Source organism: Sycon ciliatum, chromosome 8 (assembly GCF_964019385.1).
Source record: "Sycon ciliatum chromosome 8, ocSycCili1.1, whole genome shotgun sequence".
NCBI lineage: Eukaryota > Metazoa > Porifera > Calcarea > Leucosolenida > Sycettidae > Sycon > Sycon ciliatum.
Genome location: NC_088650.1, coordinates 29,891,946 through 29,911,160, shown reverse-complemented (window position 1 = coordinate 29,911,160; position 19,215 = coordinate 29,891,946). Strand labels below are relative to the sequence as shown.

General features: G+C 46.8%; 1 protein-coding gene across 1 annotated transcript in view; it reads left to right on the top strand.

The window, feature by feature from the left end:
• Nucleotides 1–19,215, top strand: part of LOC135822655 (uncharacterized) — a 42,741-nt gene that overhangs the window by 17,208 nt on the left and 6,318 nt on the right. The window contains exons 5-8 of the mRNA XM_065335466.1: nt 332–465; nt 1,396–1,506; nt 2,571–2,702; nt 3,814–3,913. Coding sequence (XP_065191538.1) covers nt 332–465; nt 1,396–1,506; nt 2,571–2,702; nt 3,814–3,913 — 477 coding nt within the window. The remainder of the gene's footprint in view (nt 1–331; nt 466–1,395; nt 1,507–2,570; nt 2,703–3,813; nt 3,914–19,215) is intronic.

Below are 19,215 nucleotides of genomic sequence, written 5' to 3'. Positions count from 1 at the left end.
GCGTTCTCTGGCCGACCTCATTCACACCAGCGACATGACTCCGAGTTGTAGATACTGACAAACAATTAACTGAAAGCTGCTTACCCTTTGGATGTCGATGATGGGCTGTTTTGCTCCAGTCCCGTATCATCCTGCACATCCCGTAGAGATTTTCGCAAATTTGCGCACACGGCCGCAGCGCGAACCCGCTGTGAGCACAACCTCCCTAGTTCACATCGTTTGCTCACAACTGCACCGGCCACATTGCTGCTGCATACTAACGTACACAATATCACCAGTGTGTCTGACATCTGCCAACCTGCTCTGCTCCTTTCCATGTTCTTGTCTATAGCCGCGAGTCGCGAGATGAAAGTGTTGACAACGCAGGCCGCTGTCCGGGTGGGTGAGCACGAGCCACGACGGGACCCTGGAGAAAGACGACACAGCCTGTCTGAAACTGGGGATCCCCCTAACGACTTTAGCAAGGTAATTTGAGCCAAGTTGGTGTTGGACAAAACGGATAACTTGTTAACTTATGGTCCTCTCTTTTTTAATTTCGAAAGAACCTTTTTTTCATTTTGAGCTTTTTTTAGCGAGGACCATGTTTCTAGAAAGTGTTTGTACTACACCGACCACTGGCATCCTGTATGTCAGACCTTTCATTTGTACCTTCTGTCAGTTCTGATACAGTTACACCGTAGTATTGATGTACATGTACATGCACATGGCGTACATGAAACCAGGTACTAAAGTATGCAGCCGCTGCACCTTGGCTACATGCTTGAGTAGATGGTTTCACGTTGCCATGTAGGTACATCATTGCTTACGTTTGACATTATTGACGTTAGAAGTAGGGGTGAAACGAGTATATCGAATACTCGAGCGCTCGCTCGAAAATTTGAAACGAGCGAGTACTCGTTTCGCAAAATGCTCGAAGAATCCTATGTACATTGTATTGTATGCATGTATATCAAGCATTTCTGCTACTCTGACTGGTACTGATGGTCCATGCAAGTGCGAAATTATTGCTTGTCCCTACTTACCAGCAAAAGACAGTAGTTCAGACTATTCCCTGCACTAGGCTGCATGCAAGACTACATGTGTATCGGGTGTACTACGTGTGATGTTGCGAGAATGTGTGCAGTGCATTGTTTTATGTTGTCAGTAAAATCATCGTACTTGCTCGAATACTCGCTCGTTTTTTCAAAGAGTACTCGAGTCCCCAATTTTGGCACTCGTTTCACTCCTAGTTAGAAGGCACAAATGAACAGTCTGACATGCCAGTGCTCGTTGTAGACTAGGAGGGCAGACATTTCGTATGCATGTGCGTATATGCATGTGTGTGCATGTATGTGTGTGTGTGTGTGTGTGTGTGTGTGTGTGTGTGTGTGTGTGTGTGCATGCGCGCACATGCAGGTGGCAGGAAGACAAACACCGCCGCATTCACCAGCTCAAAAGGCGGCACAGCCATCCGGACAGGCCTACAGAGCTGGCGGCTATGCATCAGCTAGCAGCAGCCTGGAACCAGTAAGACCTTCACACATCATGATGACTGATTGAGAACTCAAAGCAGGCCCGCCGGAAGCAGGTTTTGCTGGTTATGGCATTACCCAGGCTAGCCTTTCACACTTTGTGTATGACGTGGAGGGTATACATAACCTCCTCAGCAGTACTAGTAAACACGTGTTGCTGGCCAACAAGTTGGTCTGATTATGACCTGACCAACCGGACTAGTTTCGGCGGGCCTGCAGTGCTGGGTACATGTGGCACTGTTCAAACTGTGTACAGTGTGCCTCGCGTACATGCAGCCCATACACACAGCTACCTACAAGTAGAGGTTTTTTGCGCGGTGTGTGTTAAAAGAAAAAATGGCTTTTGCTGCTGCTGCTGCACTTGTGCGTTAATCCTTGATCCTGGCCGCTTTCCTATGGATCTGGAACTCCAGACTGACCCTTGCTGAGCTTGTCAGGGCAGTCTGCTCATGCCCGCTGACTGACTAACTGACTTGTACAATGTACAGTGAATTCTGCCTTGCTAACTTCCAATTTGGAAATCAGTCCTGGAAGAAACCTCTACGCGGCCACTGATGTTTGATTTAGGCCACATTTGAATTATCAGGACCCACCCTGTTAGGCTGTAGTACATGACATATTGTAGTTCTTACTCGAGCACCTGTGAGTGCCACAGATACCATGCTCTCCCAACTACCCATGCACAGACACCTTGCTCTTCCTACTACCCATGCACAGACACCTTGCTCTTCCTACTACCCGTACACAGATACCATGCTCTCTCTCAACTACCCATGCACAGATGCAGCGGCGGATCCAGCGATCTCTAGAGGGGGGTTCCAGTATAGTCAAAAGACTCAAAACTGAATGCTAGTACTGTAGTAGCTCAGTCGGATACATGTACATCTACATATACATGGACATGGACATGCATATGGTTGCCAGTAGTACATTTACGAAATTTAGGGGGTTCCGCGGAACCCCTGGAACCCCTCCTGGATCTGCCCCTGCAGATGTCATACTTGTATAAGTTAGATACATCACAACCTGCTGTACGTTTACATGTGCCTTCCTTACCAGGTGAGCTCCAAGATCTTTGATGACGAGGACGATGGTCAGGGGGAATTACGCCAGTCACATCTGCACGCCGGCAGCTCCGGAGCAGGTCGCCAGGTGCAGCGACATCACAGCACCTCATCCGACAGAGGCAGGGTAAGTCGGAATGTGGCGAGACTGGGCTGCAGTGGAGCGTCGAGAGAGAGAGAGGCAGAATGAGATGCGACTGGGCTGTAGTGGAGCGTTTATAGAGGCAGAATGAGATGCCGGCGACTGCGCTGCAGTATATAGGCAGAATGAGATGTGACTGGGCTGCAGTGGAGCGTCTATATAGGCAGGTCCGAAACGAAAGAGAAGAACATGCGGACACTGGAATTGAATGGTCAGGGATTAGTGGTTGACGCAATGGGGACAGGATAACACCGAGCTAACCATTGTGACTGCGTGAAGAATTACCGGTGCACATCACTATACTCTTAGTTACATGCGGCCAATAGGATCAACAGACAACGATAGTAACTGGGGAGTGGATCATCCCGATGACAGTATGCAGGGGTGTCGCACACGGTACGTTCACTACGGTAGTGACCGTTCCACTATTTGCCCCAAGAACCTCGTGAATCAATAAAATCCACTGGCTTGGGCTCTAAATTTCCAAAATTATCGGCTCAGCTACCCCTCACCCACGAGTAAATTTGTACTTCAGATGGCTGACAGTACCACATTAAATTACCTTCCGACACCCCTGGTATGACCTACAAGTGTAAGCACTGCATAAAATGCACTAATGCAATCTTGTGCTCATGACGGGAGACTAACATAAGACCCACATGATGTGTAATCATGCATGATGGTGACCTACCCGGTACAGTGCACGCGTACACGTCCAGTGCACGCATTGACACATGCATTGACACATGCATTGACACATTGAATGAACGCTGCGATACATTATAATCCTGTTTTGCGGGCATGGCAAACTCTAGCTGCTTTGCCTGCGAATTCTGCGATACGGTGCCATGCGCCTGTAACTAGAGTTTCAAGCCTGCCTGCTTTCTATCCAAATCAGATTTAAAAACTCCCAGATATCTGGATACTATGTATCTGTTTAGGTAAGATGAGCTGTTTGCGCATGTTATGTTTAGCAGGCAGGCTGGAGGCCATTAAGTAGGTTAACACAACAACCATTGCGTATGGTGTCTAAGATCTAAGTGGGTAACATTATAATACTAACATCGCTATGTTTATGTATGCTCTCATTGCAAAGAGACCGCTAGGCCGGGAACATCAGGATAGTGAACTTGACCACCAATCAGCCATTGACGACGCCAGGGTTGAAGAGCAAGCTCTCATTCCCATCCAACCAGGTAGGGAGTGCCAGGATAGGCAATGCACTGCATCACAAACTCATCGTCCCTAGATTTGTACGTGTGCATGTGACACAGTGGTGGTGGTATTGGCCGGTGTGGCAGGGTGCCGGCAACAAACTGAGGCGAGAATCCTGCTGCTCCCGATCTGATTATCCTGATGCGTGCATCATAAGGGGCCGGTCACAATGAGGGAACCGTGAATCCTCGGATTATAAACCGGGAATATTTTTTTATGCTTTTCATCACGGTCACACTGGATTTGAACCGAAAAAATCTCACCCGCACGAGCTACATTTTGTATTTTTGTTGTCATCATTCGCTTCTGGCAGTCTGTCAGCCCCGCTCCTGGGCCAGAGCTGCATCAGCACGACCTCTAGAGTATCGCTCCACTTCACAACACAATAAGACTGAAAACCAAGGAAACTCAAAGAAGTCCAGTGGAAGCTGTGGATAACTACAATCTTCTGCGAAAAGCACGGCCTCAGGCTGATTTTCAGCGAGTGGGTTATTAATCTCAAATTTCCCGCTCAGCGACAAAATTATGGATATTTAATATCCATAGAACCCACTATGTTCACACAGGCAGGCATAGTGGTATGGTCCAAGACCATGATTGAGAACCAGTGGGTATGAGGTTCAAGTCTTGCTTGGAAGCGGAAAATTCTTTCCAGCCGCGCTGCAGCCCACAGTTAGTTAATTAGGAAGACTCAGTTGTGGCCTGGCACGAGGGAAACATGGATGCAGCGATTGAGATTTCGGTCTTCGACCACTTTGCTGGTGGGTTGATCTAGTAAACTACTCACCTGCCACCGCTTTAGTAGCTGCATCTTTGATCTTTGCAGCAGGGTGGTGGGGTTCCCATGGAAACTGAGAATTCAGCATGGTCTAACCGAGTCTCAAGCAAACCGAAAAAAAATGTTCACACGATTGACCAGAGAAGGATTGAGATGCCTTATTGTAGTCTGCCTTCATTTATTTGTTTGTTTGTTTTTGTGCAATGAACCGTATGTTGTGCACACCCGGGAGCGAGGGCAACGTTCATACGTAAATCTCGCTACGGATTTCCGCAGGAAAGTGCTTTCCTACGGTCGGTCCCCCGTAGGTGTTTTTGAAATATTTTTTTCGCAGTTCCCGCATTTGTCCATGGCAAAGTAACTAGTTCAAGCCTCGCGATTTCGCGAAATACAAGGTCCACCGAGCAGGTGGAAACTACCGTACAAGTACATGGAGAACATGGTCTAGGTTGTGCAGGCGGTGGGCGCATGCAGTGGGCGCATGCAGCGGACCCATCTCCAATGTAACAAGGCACGCTTCACTCAGCCTTCAGATCGTGGAGAAACCACGTACAGCAAAACCTGGTTCGAGCGACCACCCCACGGTGCAACCAAAAGCGGTCGTTAAAGCCAGGTGGTCTTTAGAACCAGGTCCCACAGTGTCTGTGTAGAACTGTCCGTGCATGGAAAAGCGGTGGTTAAGAGCAGGTGGTCACTAAGCCCAGAGGTCACTTACACCAGGTTCAACTGTAGAGGGAAACCCAACAGCGCAGATTTTCACGTTTGAAAACATACACACTTGCATATGAAAATATGCGTGCAGTTCCTACTTCAGTACGTCATTAGAGAGGGTCTCCGCGAAACGTAGAGAAATCACGTAGAGAGCAGGTGTCTGGGTTCGAGTCTACGGCTAAGTGCAATCGTGTGTTTTGGGTCCAGAGTTATACGCGTAGATGAGCTTCTCTTCGTTGTGGCACACGCAGAGAAAATGCGTATGGCCCGGATCTGCTGAGGATCATTCAATTATCTAACTAATTACTTGAGTGACTGCATACAATGGAATGTCACTAAAAGCGCCATTTCGTTCTTATAACAGTTAAAAGCACAGATGATGGCGGTCATGTGCTCCTGCGCACACCAGTCACCTGGTCATCGTGCATGCAGGGTACAACTTACTTACTTAAGCCTAGTTCACATTCGACGGGGCGCGACGGGACGCGACGTAAGGATCGACGGGAAGCGACGGGACGGTCTGACGGCGTCCAGTGTGAACACCAGCAACGGGAATGCAACCGTACTACCGTACAGATCGGGAAGCGACGGGAAGAGTTGGATCGATCCAACTTTTCATACCGTAGACGGGCGTAGACGGGGACGCAAGCGTACAAAACGGCTGCAATTCGAGTGTGAACAGGAGACGGCGCCGTGCGCCGACTGCTCCCGATTCGTACTTGGAAATTTTTAGCATTTCGAACACTGCGCTTCCCATGATAACTCACAGAATGGCTAGCACGACTGGAGTTGAATTTTAGCAACATAAGATCTCATGTCACTTATTGTATTTAGGGATAGTTCAGAAGCGTGACAGACGAACTATTCTATCATTTCCTGGGGCTATTATTTGAATGCCACAACTTTCAGGGCTAATTTTTTGGTCTTCATGAAAAACTGGTATTGTGAACTTGGTTCTGCTTCTTTCAAGGAGAAATAATTGAAAAGAAGTCCCGAAAAACGAGAAAATAGGTCCGAAAGTCACCCCGTCACGGACCGTGCCTTATGACTCGCGCCGTTCGACGTTGAACGTCGCAACGACTGCTGCATGTCGTGTCGTACGAATCGTACAGGATTTTACAGCTCACCCCAGCCCTCCCGACAAGCCCTTACGTCCCGTACCGTCAGCGTTGCGTCGAATGTGAACTAGGCTTTACTTACAGCCTATTTGAGTGCATTCCTGTCACTCGAGTTGAACCTCGTAAATGGTGTGAAAGTTGTCACCTGCTAGCATGCTGGCACAGTGACCAGGTGACTGGTGTACGAAAGGGACACGTGACCGCTTGTTCAACCATGTTCGATTGGGAAAGGGCCCGAACGCTACATCGTAGCCTTTTCGGACCAAAACCAGTCGATTCGGCGTCCAAATGACTACAACATAATGGACCAATCGCGGTCATCCGTGCATTTATAGGAATGAAATGGTGCTTTTAGTGACATTGTGCATATAAATCCCCGTCTAGTAGGGCGCAATCACCCAGTTTCGGCAGAAGTGCGCGAGTTCAATTGGGAATAAAGGAGGAAGGGAGCGTCTCAGCTTCCTCGGACCAAGACTATTCGACTCAGCACCCCGAAGACGACAACTGGTGAAAATTTGATTTTAGGTTCAACTTCCCCTTTTTAAAGGGGAAGCTATGAGAACAAGAACATGCAAAACCGAACGCCTTAGTAAAATACCACTGTACTTCCACGTAGACAACTTAGATGGGCAATAAGCAGCAGTAACAAGCAACGGTTTCACACGACGATAGTTTCGCTGCATAGATAAGGATGGCTCATCAGGCGTGCAAGAATGGACTCGGATGGAGAGCCAAGGATAAATTTATAGAAAAGAAAAAGGACCCAGGAACTACAAGTTACGCTATAATGTCCACTAACACTACCAGTTACAAAACAATCAGCTCATGCGATAACATTGCACGACACTGACTGATGGTACTGACGTCACTGAGTCTGCAACAACAGTAACTGGCTATCAGCTTTAGCCAAACATGTATTATGGCTTAGCATTTCGACCGGGCCACCAGCAGAACATTACCAGTGCGAGAGATAAAAAACCCACAAAGGGCTTTGCTTTCTGTCGCATTGTCTATCTTGCATGCAACTAACGAGAACACTGTGTACCTACCCCCGCATTCACACGCAAACAATCAAACACGTCATGTGCCGCATGCTGATCAGTAGTGCCATGTATGTGTTGTACAGACAGTGTACCGGCTCAGTTGACATGCCCCCTTTCGAACCCAGACAATCTTTTCGGGATTGGTCTTTTGGTCCGAAACGTTCACAGATGCCATGCCCTATTGGCAAGAGTACATAACCCCCTGGGTTACCATGGTTACATGTATGTACATTGTACTCTTGCTAATAGGCGATACCATATTAAACCTTCTTTACGGAAACAGAGTTTTTGCCACGTGAGGGTAAACACTATACAGCTTACTCAATCTGCAGACAGAGCTGTTTCGTCCTTTGTGGACTCATCAGCGCAGCACAGAGAAAATGAGGCCTAACCTGATAGCGATGAAAAATATATTTTCCAAAGCCAGATTTAAGCCAGGCCCAAACGTACCTTCCCAGATCAAAGTGCTCAAACTGACATACATGTACATGTACATACAGCTTCTTTATAAAAATTCTTTGCTTCACGGAAACGTATTTCATTGCGAAGAGCTGCACTTCGGTCCTCTGAGCTGTGCTGAGGAGCTCTAACAGAGCGAAACAGTTGCTGTCCACAGAGTTGAGTGTACATACAGCTTATATACATGTGTACCTGTTTCTTTTGTTGTTTTTCTCACTTCATCTAGTTTTTGGTTTGCTATTTCTTTTCCTTTTTTATCTCCTGAAAATGATCGTTTTTTCGGTCCTCTTTGTTGTAGTACATTGTAGTGTTGAGCCACCGCGGAAGTAAAATAAATTCAATACAATACAACGCCATATTGCCAGGTGTGTCTTTACCACCATATTCAACCATAAGTACAGCTGCAGTGGTGTCTTCAACTTCATTCTACCGAGTAAAATACTAAAGCTCTGTGTGAAGACATCCGAGAAGAAGAAGATTGCCTGATGAGTCCAGCGGGAACGAAACGTACGTCGCAATCGAGCTACATGTATGTCGTTGCTGTGTCATCTTCTGCTATGTCGGATATCGCCAACCATGCATCGACTAGGCGCCAGGCGCGCACTGATGGTGGTGGTGGTGGTCACAGGAGGAGAGCTCTTATCTGTGCCAGAACGTTGCAGCCTAGCGTGTGTGGGCAGGCGTGTATTTACGGCCATATTGCCAGGTGTGTCTTTACCACCATATTCAAGCACAATACAATACAAAAATTCACACGACAGGCAAATCCACGTTTACAAGGAAATCACCGTGGAGATATTCCTGCACGCAACTCGGGAGTAGCCCTTAGCTTTCCCAAAGATGCCATAATTTTTCGCAACTTATGCTTTTCGCAACCGTGCCAAAACAAGTGCAAGTTGCTGAAATCGCATCCATGTTTTCAGAAAAAGCTCAAAAGTTGCAAATATCGTAACTTATCACTCTCTTATTATTGACCCCCACAGAAACTTGTGATCTCTTAGTCAAATATGTATGTGTTATTCGCCGAGTATCAGGGCAATACCGGCATGTAATAACAGCATATATTGACTTTGAAGAAGGGCTGAGGCTTCCTGCAGCTTCATCTGTGAAAAGAATTCGGGTGGACACACCCATTCCCATAGCGCTGCATATCACATCCGAACCAGTTCCGTTATTTTTACAACGTTTCGGCACTTGGCCATCGTCAGGTAATAACAATGAATACCGTGGAAGCCACACAAGAGCAGTATATACGCAGAGTGTAGCGCCAAAAAAGATGCGAATTATGTCACCTAGTATGACAGAGAGAGAGAAAAGGCGCAACTAGCACATCACGGAGGAGAAGCAGCAGAAGGTAGCGCGCATTGTGCTCTGTGAATGGCGTTACGCAGAGTGTAGCGCCAAAAAATAAAATGATGCGAGTTATGTCACCTCTATACAGAGGGGGGGGGGAGAGAAGGTGCAACTGTGCACATCACGGAGAAGAAGAGCGCGCCGTTGTGCTCTACGAAGTGAGGTTACATGCCAAATAATTATGGTGTTAATTCTAGCACAGGAGGGGAGTACGGAGCCCCATGAGTCAATGCACTATGAGGTTAAACTTCCATGCCAAACTGTTACCACCAGGGACGCGACGAGGCATCAGGAATAGAATGGATTTGAGTGACCCGCCTCATATTATAATTATTCAGTGATATTGAAGTAGCAGCAGGGGAAGCTGAGAAAATTCACAACAAATCCCATCCGGTGCTTATGTTCACATGGGGCTTGGCATCACGAATCTCAATTGCCTCGCGCAGTTTGCGACGGGCTCGATCAGGCTCTCTTCCTATTACTTCAACTGCAGAGAATGCACTTTGCCCATAGTTAAGCTTACATCCAGGGTGAGTGGTGCGAAAATGTTGGCCCCATGGCTTGTCGAGTTCCTGGCGTCTTGCCTCACCATTATGTTCTTCCAGGCGAGTTTCCAGAAAGCGGCCAGTCTCACCAACATATTGTTCCGGACATTCTTTGCACTTCAGCTGATATACAACATTCTTCTGCATACATACATCCTGTCCCCCGGATATACACGAGATACACGGCCCCTTTGGGCGACCTCTCTTTTTCGGTTGTAGCGGATTTGCAGCCTTGACACATAGGGGAGGAACGAGGGCGGAGCGACACAATGTGCGCCTCAGGCTACCAGTGTGCTCATATACGACTCTTACCGGAATTTTATACTTTCTGAGGGAGGTGCACGTGGTTCAGGTCATATAAGGACACTTCTCCCCACTATGGAAGATGCCTTATATGACCTGAACCACGTGCACCTCCCTTATAAGGACACTTCACCCCACTATAGACCATCCAGACATATATAGCACATTCTACCATATCACCCTTTATCACTCTCTTATTATTGACCCCCACAGAAACTTGTGATCTCTAAGCGGTCAAATATCAGCATATATTGACCGCTTATATTGACTACTTATTATTGACCACTTTAATAGCCCGAGGACTTAGAACTTTTTCCTCAACTTAGAAAAAAATCAGAACTGAAAGAAGAAAAATCTGAAGCCAAATGCTGGGATTTGAACCCAAACTGTCAGATTCTCAGTCAAAGAACTTGGGGAACATACTACAAGAGACAACTGAAAACTTCGGTTTACACAGAAGTAATGTCCAATGTAAACGGCATATGTACATACTATTATACTATTACAATAGTATTCCTTTCTTCCTATAGCAAAGCAAAAACAGTTTTAGGTATGCTATGTCGTGATAAATCTATTATTGCCCTCATAATCGGTCAATATATGAAATATAGACCTCGTAAAAGACCTCGGGGGACCTCGGTCTTTTACTCGTTCTATATTTCATATATTGACCTCTTTAATCGTGCAATAATAGATACATATAGCCACTACTTCCATATAAAGCACAGAGGTCAATCCCAAAGGTCAAAGGTCACATTCCTTATATGGACCAATCATCCGTATTTGGAAAGGTCAAAGGTCACAGCAAAGGTCAAAGGTCACATTCCTTATATAGACCAATCATCCGTATTTGGAAAGGTCAAAGGTCACAGCAAAGGTCAAATGTCATCTTCCATATATGGACTATTCAGCCTTATATGGCAACTCAAAGGTCAAAGGTCAACTCAAAGGTCAAAGGTCATCTGCCATATATGGACTATTCTTCCTTATTTGGCAGCCAGGGGGGTCAAAGGTGACTTTTGGCCCAGAACCCTCACCGCACTATACTACTGTCTTCCCTGCTAGCAAGGAATCGAAAACTGGAGAAGCTAAGAGCGTGAGCAGTGACGAGTTGGACACAAGAAAGTCTTGGATTGCCGCCATTCGTCGAGATGAGCGGAATGGCTACGGGTACCATCATGTCAAACAATATAGTGGTGTGTTCTAATCATTTCACTGATGAATAATAGTCGCTATCGACGATATCCAAGTGGAGTTCAGCCTGGAGATTTAGCTCGGTTTGAAGACTCTGACATTCAGTTCTACACTGGTTTTCCTTTGCTTGCTGCGTTTGATGCATGTATTCAATTTCTTCACCTGGATTGTAAGAGCGTCTTTCCTTTCGCAGTAAACCAGTGGATGCCGATTCCCGGAAAAGGAAACCCGGTGATGAACGGAAGATTAAGTTAATTGGCTTGGAGAGCTTTTTCAGTACCATGGTTAGTCTTCGCCACGGCACACATACCAATCTCGCCGCGTCCTTCCCAAGTTGCAGAACGATTGCTGGATGTTTTCAAAAAGCTGTATCCTACTGTTCATGATCATAGATGCCACAGTGCTAAAATGTAATATCGCTTCCAGTCTGTCTGCGCAATCGCAACTCTACAGCTCATGTAAGACGCATAACGTTACTACCTTGACGAGCCTCATCCGTATGACCCCAGATGGTGGTGCGGCGCTTACCTCCAAGTCATTTTCGGGATCCACCAGTGACCACGAGCTCACAATCAGAAGCCACTACTTAGATCTTCTGCCAGTAGCCGGCCATGGGACTTTGATTATGGCAGACCAAGGATTTGACATCCGGGATCTCTTGATGCCACATGGCGTAAAGTTGAACATTCCCCGTTCAAGCGATCCGAGCAACAGATGGCCTTAGAAGATGTCCAGAAAACGCAACAAATTGCCACGTTACGAATGCATGTCGAGTGTCTGATGGAGCGAATCAGGGAGTTCTCTATCTCTTCAAAGATCGTTCCAACAATTCTTTTCCCTATCATCATTCAGATATGGATTGTTCGCTGCCTGCTCACAGTATTCCAGGCTCCTTTACTTGCTGAAGCAAATTATGTTTGCCATGCCAACTGTTGCTAGCATTGCATGTCGAATTGATCTTCAGCAACACGAATTTTGTCATGCCTGAACAATCATGCACAATACGGAGCAGCTAATGACTTAGTGGGTATAAATATGGATAGTATGATATAATTTAGATTGCAATATTTGCAAAAGTGCAGGAGTCCACGGTCACGTGAGGGGGGAGTGATAAGCATAATTTCACGAAAATATATTAGCATAATCCGTCAAGGCCTACATATACATGTACATGTAAGTGTGACCGCGAGACCGGAGAATTTCATGAAGCCAATAATATGAGAATTTCATTGAAACCGAAGTAAATCAGGTCATGTGACCGAGAATCCGCTACAAAAGGTGTGCAAAACGACTTTTTGTGACTAGATGGACCCCGGAAAAATAGTTCGGAGCGAAAAAAGTTACGGCTTCCTCGGAAACCGACGGGGAACCCCCCCTTGGGCCGGAAATTAAATCCCGGTATAAGGATCACCCGCACAATGGATATGTATCTTCGCCTGGCCAACGACGAGGGCACTGAACGCTTCAGGGGTCGACCTCGGACGACTTTGGTAACGGTCTTGCAGACGGAACTGTTATCATGGCATGGACTTACCCTCCACCAGCCGCTAGATGTTGACACAGTCCGCACAATGGCAGCAGACCGACAGGCATGGCGCGGATCCCGCCCCACCTAACAGGACTGACCAGACATGTTGTATGCATATTCTATTTTATTTTATACTTTGGATGAAGTTTTCCATTTATAGTCATATTGGTGTTGTTGCTAATGGCTTTTGTTGACGTCACTTCTGTCATTTCATTGTATCGTATTACTCTTCAGACATCCTGAATGGCATAAGCGAAAGTGGCACCCCCGCCACCCACGCGGACATGCTTTTAAAGGGGAAGTTAAGGCAAAAATTAAAATTTCACCAGTTGTAGTCTTCGGGGTGCTGAGTCGAATGGTCGTGGTCCGAGGAAGCTGAGACGCTCCCTTCCTACTTGAATCCCAATCGAACTCGCGCACTTCCACCGAAACTGGGTGACTGCGCCCTACGAGATGGGGATTTGTATGCAAAATGTCACTAAAAGCGCCATTTCGTTCTTATAAAAGCACGGATGACCGCGATTGGCCCATATGTTGTAGTCTTTTGGACGCTGAGTCGACTGGTTTTGGTCCGAAAAGGCTGCGATGCGGCGTTCCTCCTTTATTCCCAATCGAACATGGTTGAAGAAGCGGTCACGTGCTCCTGCGTACACCAGTCACCTGGTCACCGTGCCTGCAGGGTACAACTTACTAGCCTGTTTGACCTTTTTTGGGTGCAGTCCTGTCACTCGAGTTGAACTCGAGTTGAACCTTGGTGTGAAAGTTGTCACCTGCTGGCGTGGTGACCAGGCGATTTGGGCACCCAGGAGCACGTGACCGCTTGTTCAACCATGTTCGATTGGGAATAAAGGAGGAACGCTGCATCGCAGCCTTTTCGGACCAAAACCAGTCGACTCGGCGTCCAAAAGACTACAACATATGGGCCAATCGCGGTCATCCGTGCTTTTATAAGAACGAAATGGCGCTTTTAGTGACATTTTGCATACAAATCCCCATCTAGTAGGGCGCAGTCACCCAGTTTCGGTGGAAGTGCGCGAGTTCGATTGGGATTCAAGTAGGAAGGGAGCGTATCAGCTTCCTCGGACCAAGACCATTCGACTCAGCACCCCGAAGACTACAACTGGTGAAATTTTAATTTTTGCCTTAACTTCCCCTTTAATAATAATAATATATAAGGATCACCCGCACATTGTACATGCCAAGTGACCCCCCAAGTGATTGGGAAAGGGGGGGGGGGGGGGGGGCTCTCGAGTAGGCCTAGCCCAAATTTGCTCGGGGCGCTTCGATATTTTGCCGGCAAATTTTGCCCGGTCACTTTCCATATTTTGCTAGGCATTGCCTTTCGTTTCCGATATTTTGCTCCATTTTGCTCCTGCTTTGTGGCAAAAATGGCTTCGAATGAACTGTCTACTTTGGTAAAAGTGGATGGTGACTCTGATGAGGAAAGCAAAACTTGTAATGGTGTCAGTATTACGGATTTGGTAGCATGATTTCAAATTTATGTACCACTGACAACCTGCACGAGCTCTTTCAGCACGACGTTGGCCCAATGAAACCAAAGAAATTTGAATAAATTGCCAAAACACACCCGGATCCTCTGTAAATTCGATATTTTGCTCGGAATTTGCCAGCAATTTCTTTTCGTTGGAAAATTCGATATTTTGCTGGAAGAATTGCCGGCAAATTTGGGCTAGGCCTACTCTCGAGTGCAGAGTTCACCACCGGTTTTTATTTGTTCTCAACGCCACTGAGGAGTGAGGACGCGAAAGTAGAGCCATAGAGGTCTGGACTTTTGAAACGGACTATAGCCTGCAATAAAAGGTGTAGAAATAGTTTCATGAGCTCCAGCTGTAGCACCGGTACCGAGTGGCCATCACCGGAAGACCTTTTTTTGAAAATATGGCCGAAAGCTCTGTCGCAATATTTAGTTCTGATAACAAAAACCGAGTAAAAAAACCCGGAAAATCATACAAACGAAACAAAAATAATGATGAAAACAAAAATTGAATATGACTCAGGAACCATTTCAGGCCAGTTCACACTCCGCAACGACCAGGTCGGCTGAGCGGTGCTGGACGATGGCAGTAGGGCGTCGATGACCACGTATGGCTGCCGTTGTTGAACGGATGAGAGCAAAACTTAGCTTTGCGCGGAGAATGTTGTGTATCACTGGCCGATTATCTATGTCAGTCCATAACACACAACAAGAGCTTCGGTTGTTGTAGCTTGACTCTGGTCAAGGCTACGAGTAAGATCATGAAGTCGATGATAAGAAGAAATTCGGCAGCTCTTTCACCAACCGGAAAGAGCTCTTTGTTTCGGGGGAAAACAGCAGCAACACCATTACGAGCACACTGTAACCAAATATGAATACTACAGAAAAAAGGTGAGTACGGTGCTGGCCCAATTCGGCACTAGCATGCACCCCGAAGAGAAAATACAGCGTACAACAATACAGTACGCATAGCAGATTTAGGCGCACGATGAGCAAATAAGGAGTTGATTATTCTCGCGATTCGCGACAGAGAAGGCAAAGGGTAGAAGAGAAAAGCTCTCTGGATTTCTCCGAAGTGAGGGAAGCAGTCCTGCGATAGAGGGCAGCTGCAGCCTTGCTGGACTCCTGAACTGAAGCTTGCACCGCCGGTGCTTCCCGCCGGCGCGGCATGCATAATTATGTAAAAAGAATAAACAGAAAAAGAAAAAAAAGAAAAATAATAAGGCACCCATTTTGATAATCCAGGGGATGGCCCACGCCTGGTAAAAAGAATAAAAATAGAAAAGAATCGTGACAAGTACATGACTAGCTAGACCTCTAGACAAAAATACATGTCTGACTTCAGTTCAACAGTCCTGCAAGGAAACACGTGCCTCGGCTACTATGTCGCTTCCAGTTGGCTTTTCGGCGGGTGGCGGGAATGACTCGATGTGCTAAATTGTGCACATTTTCATCCTGGATTGGCACACATTGTGTACAGCATGTGCAAGCGTCGGTTGGATTGGATTGGTTTATTTAACGTCGAATAACAAACAGGCAGTGTTGCCTTATTACATGAGATCGACTAAAGACAAACAGGCACACAAATGTAAGGAAAAGATTAAAAAGAAAAAAAGAAAATAGAAAAAAAGAGTAGGATTTAAGACAGCAGCTAGCTAGCAGAGGAAAGATTGCATAATTATTTGATCAGTGAGCAACGTAAGTCGGTGAATTTTTCAGGTGGGGTAAGAGAGCGGTCCGGAATTGACCTGGTTTCTTCAGTGATCGTATAGATGCAGGCAACTTATTCCAGAGAGCGGTTCAACATCGTATTTCGTTGTATACGCCGAAATCGCTTCACAGGTAGAAAATCGACAGGGGCCAAGGGGGCGAATCAACGGTACTTTACGGCAGTATTATTATACCGGTATTGTACTACTCCCTGCTTCCCGGCGCCGATCTGGCTGGCCCAAGCAGTGAGTGCAACAGTTACTGTTTGTTTGTTTGTTTGTATTTATTTTGATTCGCAAATTCAAACGGGCATAGAACCCAATACTGTAACATGAAAGCAAGAGTCCTCTTGATGAAAGCGAATATGAAAATCATCAACTGAGTGTAAACCTCCTGGTGTAGTGGTAAAGCATGATGAAAAGGAACCGCAGGTCGGTGCTGGACCGTGGGTGCTTCCCTGCTTCCATAATTTCCCACATAACCATAGTAGTATCAGTAGTAGTTCTGTTGCTATTCTCAAGATCAGCAACATTGCACTTGCCATTCTTCACCCCGACTGGTCTGAAGTGGCCGCCTCAAGAGCAGGCGATCCTGTGTACTTCACAAGCGCAGAACTGCTGCGCCGCATGGACTAGCTTCTATGGCAGTGAGCCACTCCGGCTGAAGATCAGGAACCTGAATCATGAACCTCCTGAGCACATGCACTCTCAATCAGGTGCAAGCCAAAGGAGCAAGCCTTGTACACGACTGCTGTTAATTGTTATATTCAACTGGCCCAACTTCCAGCATATTCCGTTTATTCGCAAGCTCTACGGCGAAGCTGTAACTAAGATTGTGTATTATTCAGATGAAGAGAATCGCACTCTTGGAGTCCATCGTGTTGGACTCTCACACGGTGCCTTTCAGCACGTAGCCGTATCGGATGCTATGAGACGCTACCCAGATTTCGATGGCTACCTGTGGATTGCAGATGATATCTTTCTCAATTACCCAGCTGTGTTTTCCCGGAGAAACTTCTTGAATGTGTGGACTTATCCATACGAGCAGCCTGTTCTTTCCGTCAACCCCTCAACTGAAACTAGCAAAGTTCCATACGACCACTGGCATGTGCCTTGGGGAAAGGCGGCTGCAAAGGAGAGTAACCGTTGCGTACCCACCAAGTACAAGGATCGCTTTTCGTCGCGCCTAGCGTGCCGCGGCTGCGTGGTCAAGGGTGGATCTGACATCGGCTATGTACCCCGCCGGCTGGTTCCCGTCTTCATGGAGCTGTCGTACGTATACCGACACGTGTTCTTTGAGATTGCAATACCAACAATGCTGCGTGTGATGGTTGGCAGTGTCAACTCAGACATAGAAACCTTCCAGAACGGCCTGTACATTTGGGGACCTTCCTCTCAGAAGGCGGATAAAGCGCGTCGCCAATGGAAGGTGGAGAACGCCTTTGTTCACTCAACCAAGTATAGCAATCCGGCACAAAAGGCAGATGCTGTGCGGTGGATGGCGGACTCACGCAAGAAGTTCGTGAATGTGCCCGCTACTAGTAGAGTGTGCTCAGTGTCAACAGTGAAAGGCTGATGCTACCGAGTGCACGTATGATTTTAGCATGACTTGTGTTAACAAACTACAAACTACAGCCTCACAATGTAGGCCACGATAATAGAGAGGTTTTGCATTCCGAAATTCGGAATGTTTTTCGGCTGTGCTTTCCGAAAAAAAGTACATGCCGAAAAGCGTCATTTATTTTTTTGGATCGATTCATCTTTTCATACCGTAGAAACCAGAAAACTAATACATGTAAATACCGTATATGCTCTATTATAAGCACAGGTCTCCATTACTAGCACAGTCCCTAACTGTGTCTGTGAGCACCTCTCGAAACATTATAAGCACAGTCTCTATTATTAGCACGGTCTTGGTGGAAATCAATGCTGCATGCATGATATCCAGCATGACATTGTATTTCTTCTTGCTCTGTATGGATATACGTGTATAAACGCGGTCTCCAAAATAAGCACGGGGCAGAGGGGTGTTGAAAAAATATAAGCCCAGCGCTTATAATAGAGAATATACGGTAAAAATCCGGTATGTAGCGCAAAACATGTTCGGTGTTGTAGCATGCTGTTAATACATGTACATGCCGATTGTACCATGTACATGTACCACTAGGAGAATGGCCACTGCTCAGTGCTCTGTCCCGATAAGCGGGATTTGAGGGAGAAGCTTTGGTGAAACATGTCGCACGGATGAACATCTTGTCAGTGACCCAATTTGCGTTCTGTCATGGGCAGTCGACGGAAGATGCTCTTGCCCTGCTATCTGCCAGAGTCACCACTGGGCGAGTTGACGGTTTGTAGTTGTCGCAACCTGCAGCTGCAGAGCCTACTAAAATTATATCGAAATCGGTTAATTAAGCCTTCGATAGAGTCAACCACAGCATTCTTATCCAGGACCTTTTTGACATTGGCATTACTGGTGGAGCACTGACTCCTCAAGCATTACCTGTCCAGTCGGCAACAGCAAGTACTCACCGTATTCCGCAGGGTTACCATGGTTACGGTCCTACGCCCGCTATACCATGTATACAGTACTACTACTACTACTACTACACTACTCTTCAGCATCTACAGACTACACTGACTCTAGTACTAGAGAGGTACTACACACACGTATATTGTAGGCACCGACTGTTACCTCTCCGAATATGTCACTCCAGTTGCAGACGATAGTATTAAACGTTAGCCTTGACTTCCAGACGCCGCAGCGCTGACCTCGTTTCCAGAGCTCCGACGTTGTGGTAAAGTGCGATGGCACGTCCCTGCCAAGCGTCAACACTCAACAGTCAGTGCCCCCTATAGCGCTATCTTGGTATCATCAATCATGGATGTCCGCCTGTCATTGGCAGCGTCAGGCCATGCGAGCATCTCGAAAGCCAACAAGAAACCCTATGGCATGGCGGACACGAAAGTCGAAATTATCGTGTGGGTCCGTTGCGTTCAGCCCAGGCCTTACTCAGGCACAGACCGATCGGCTCCAAGTAGCACAAAAC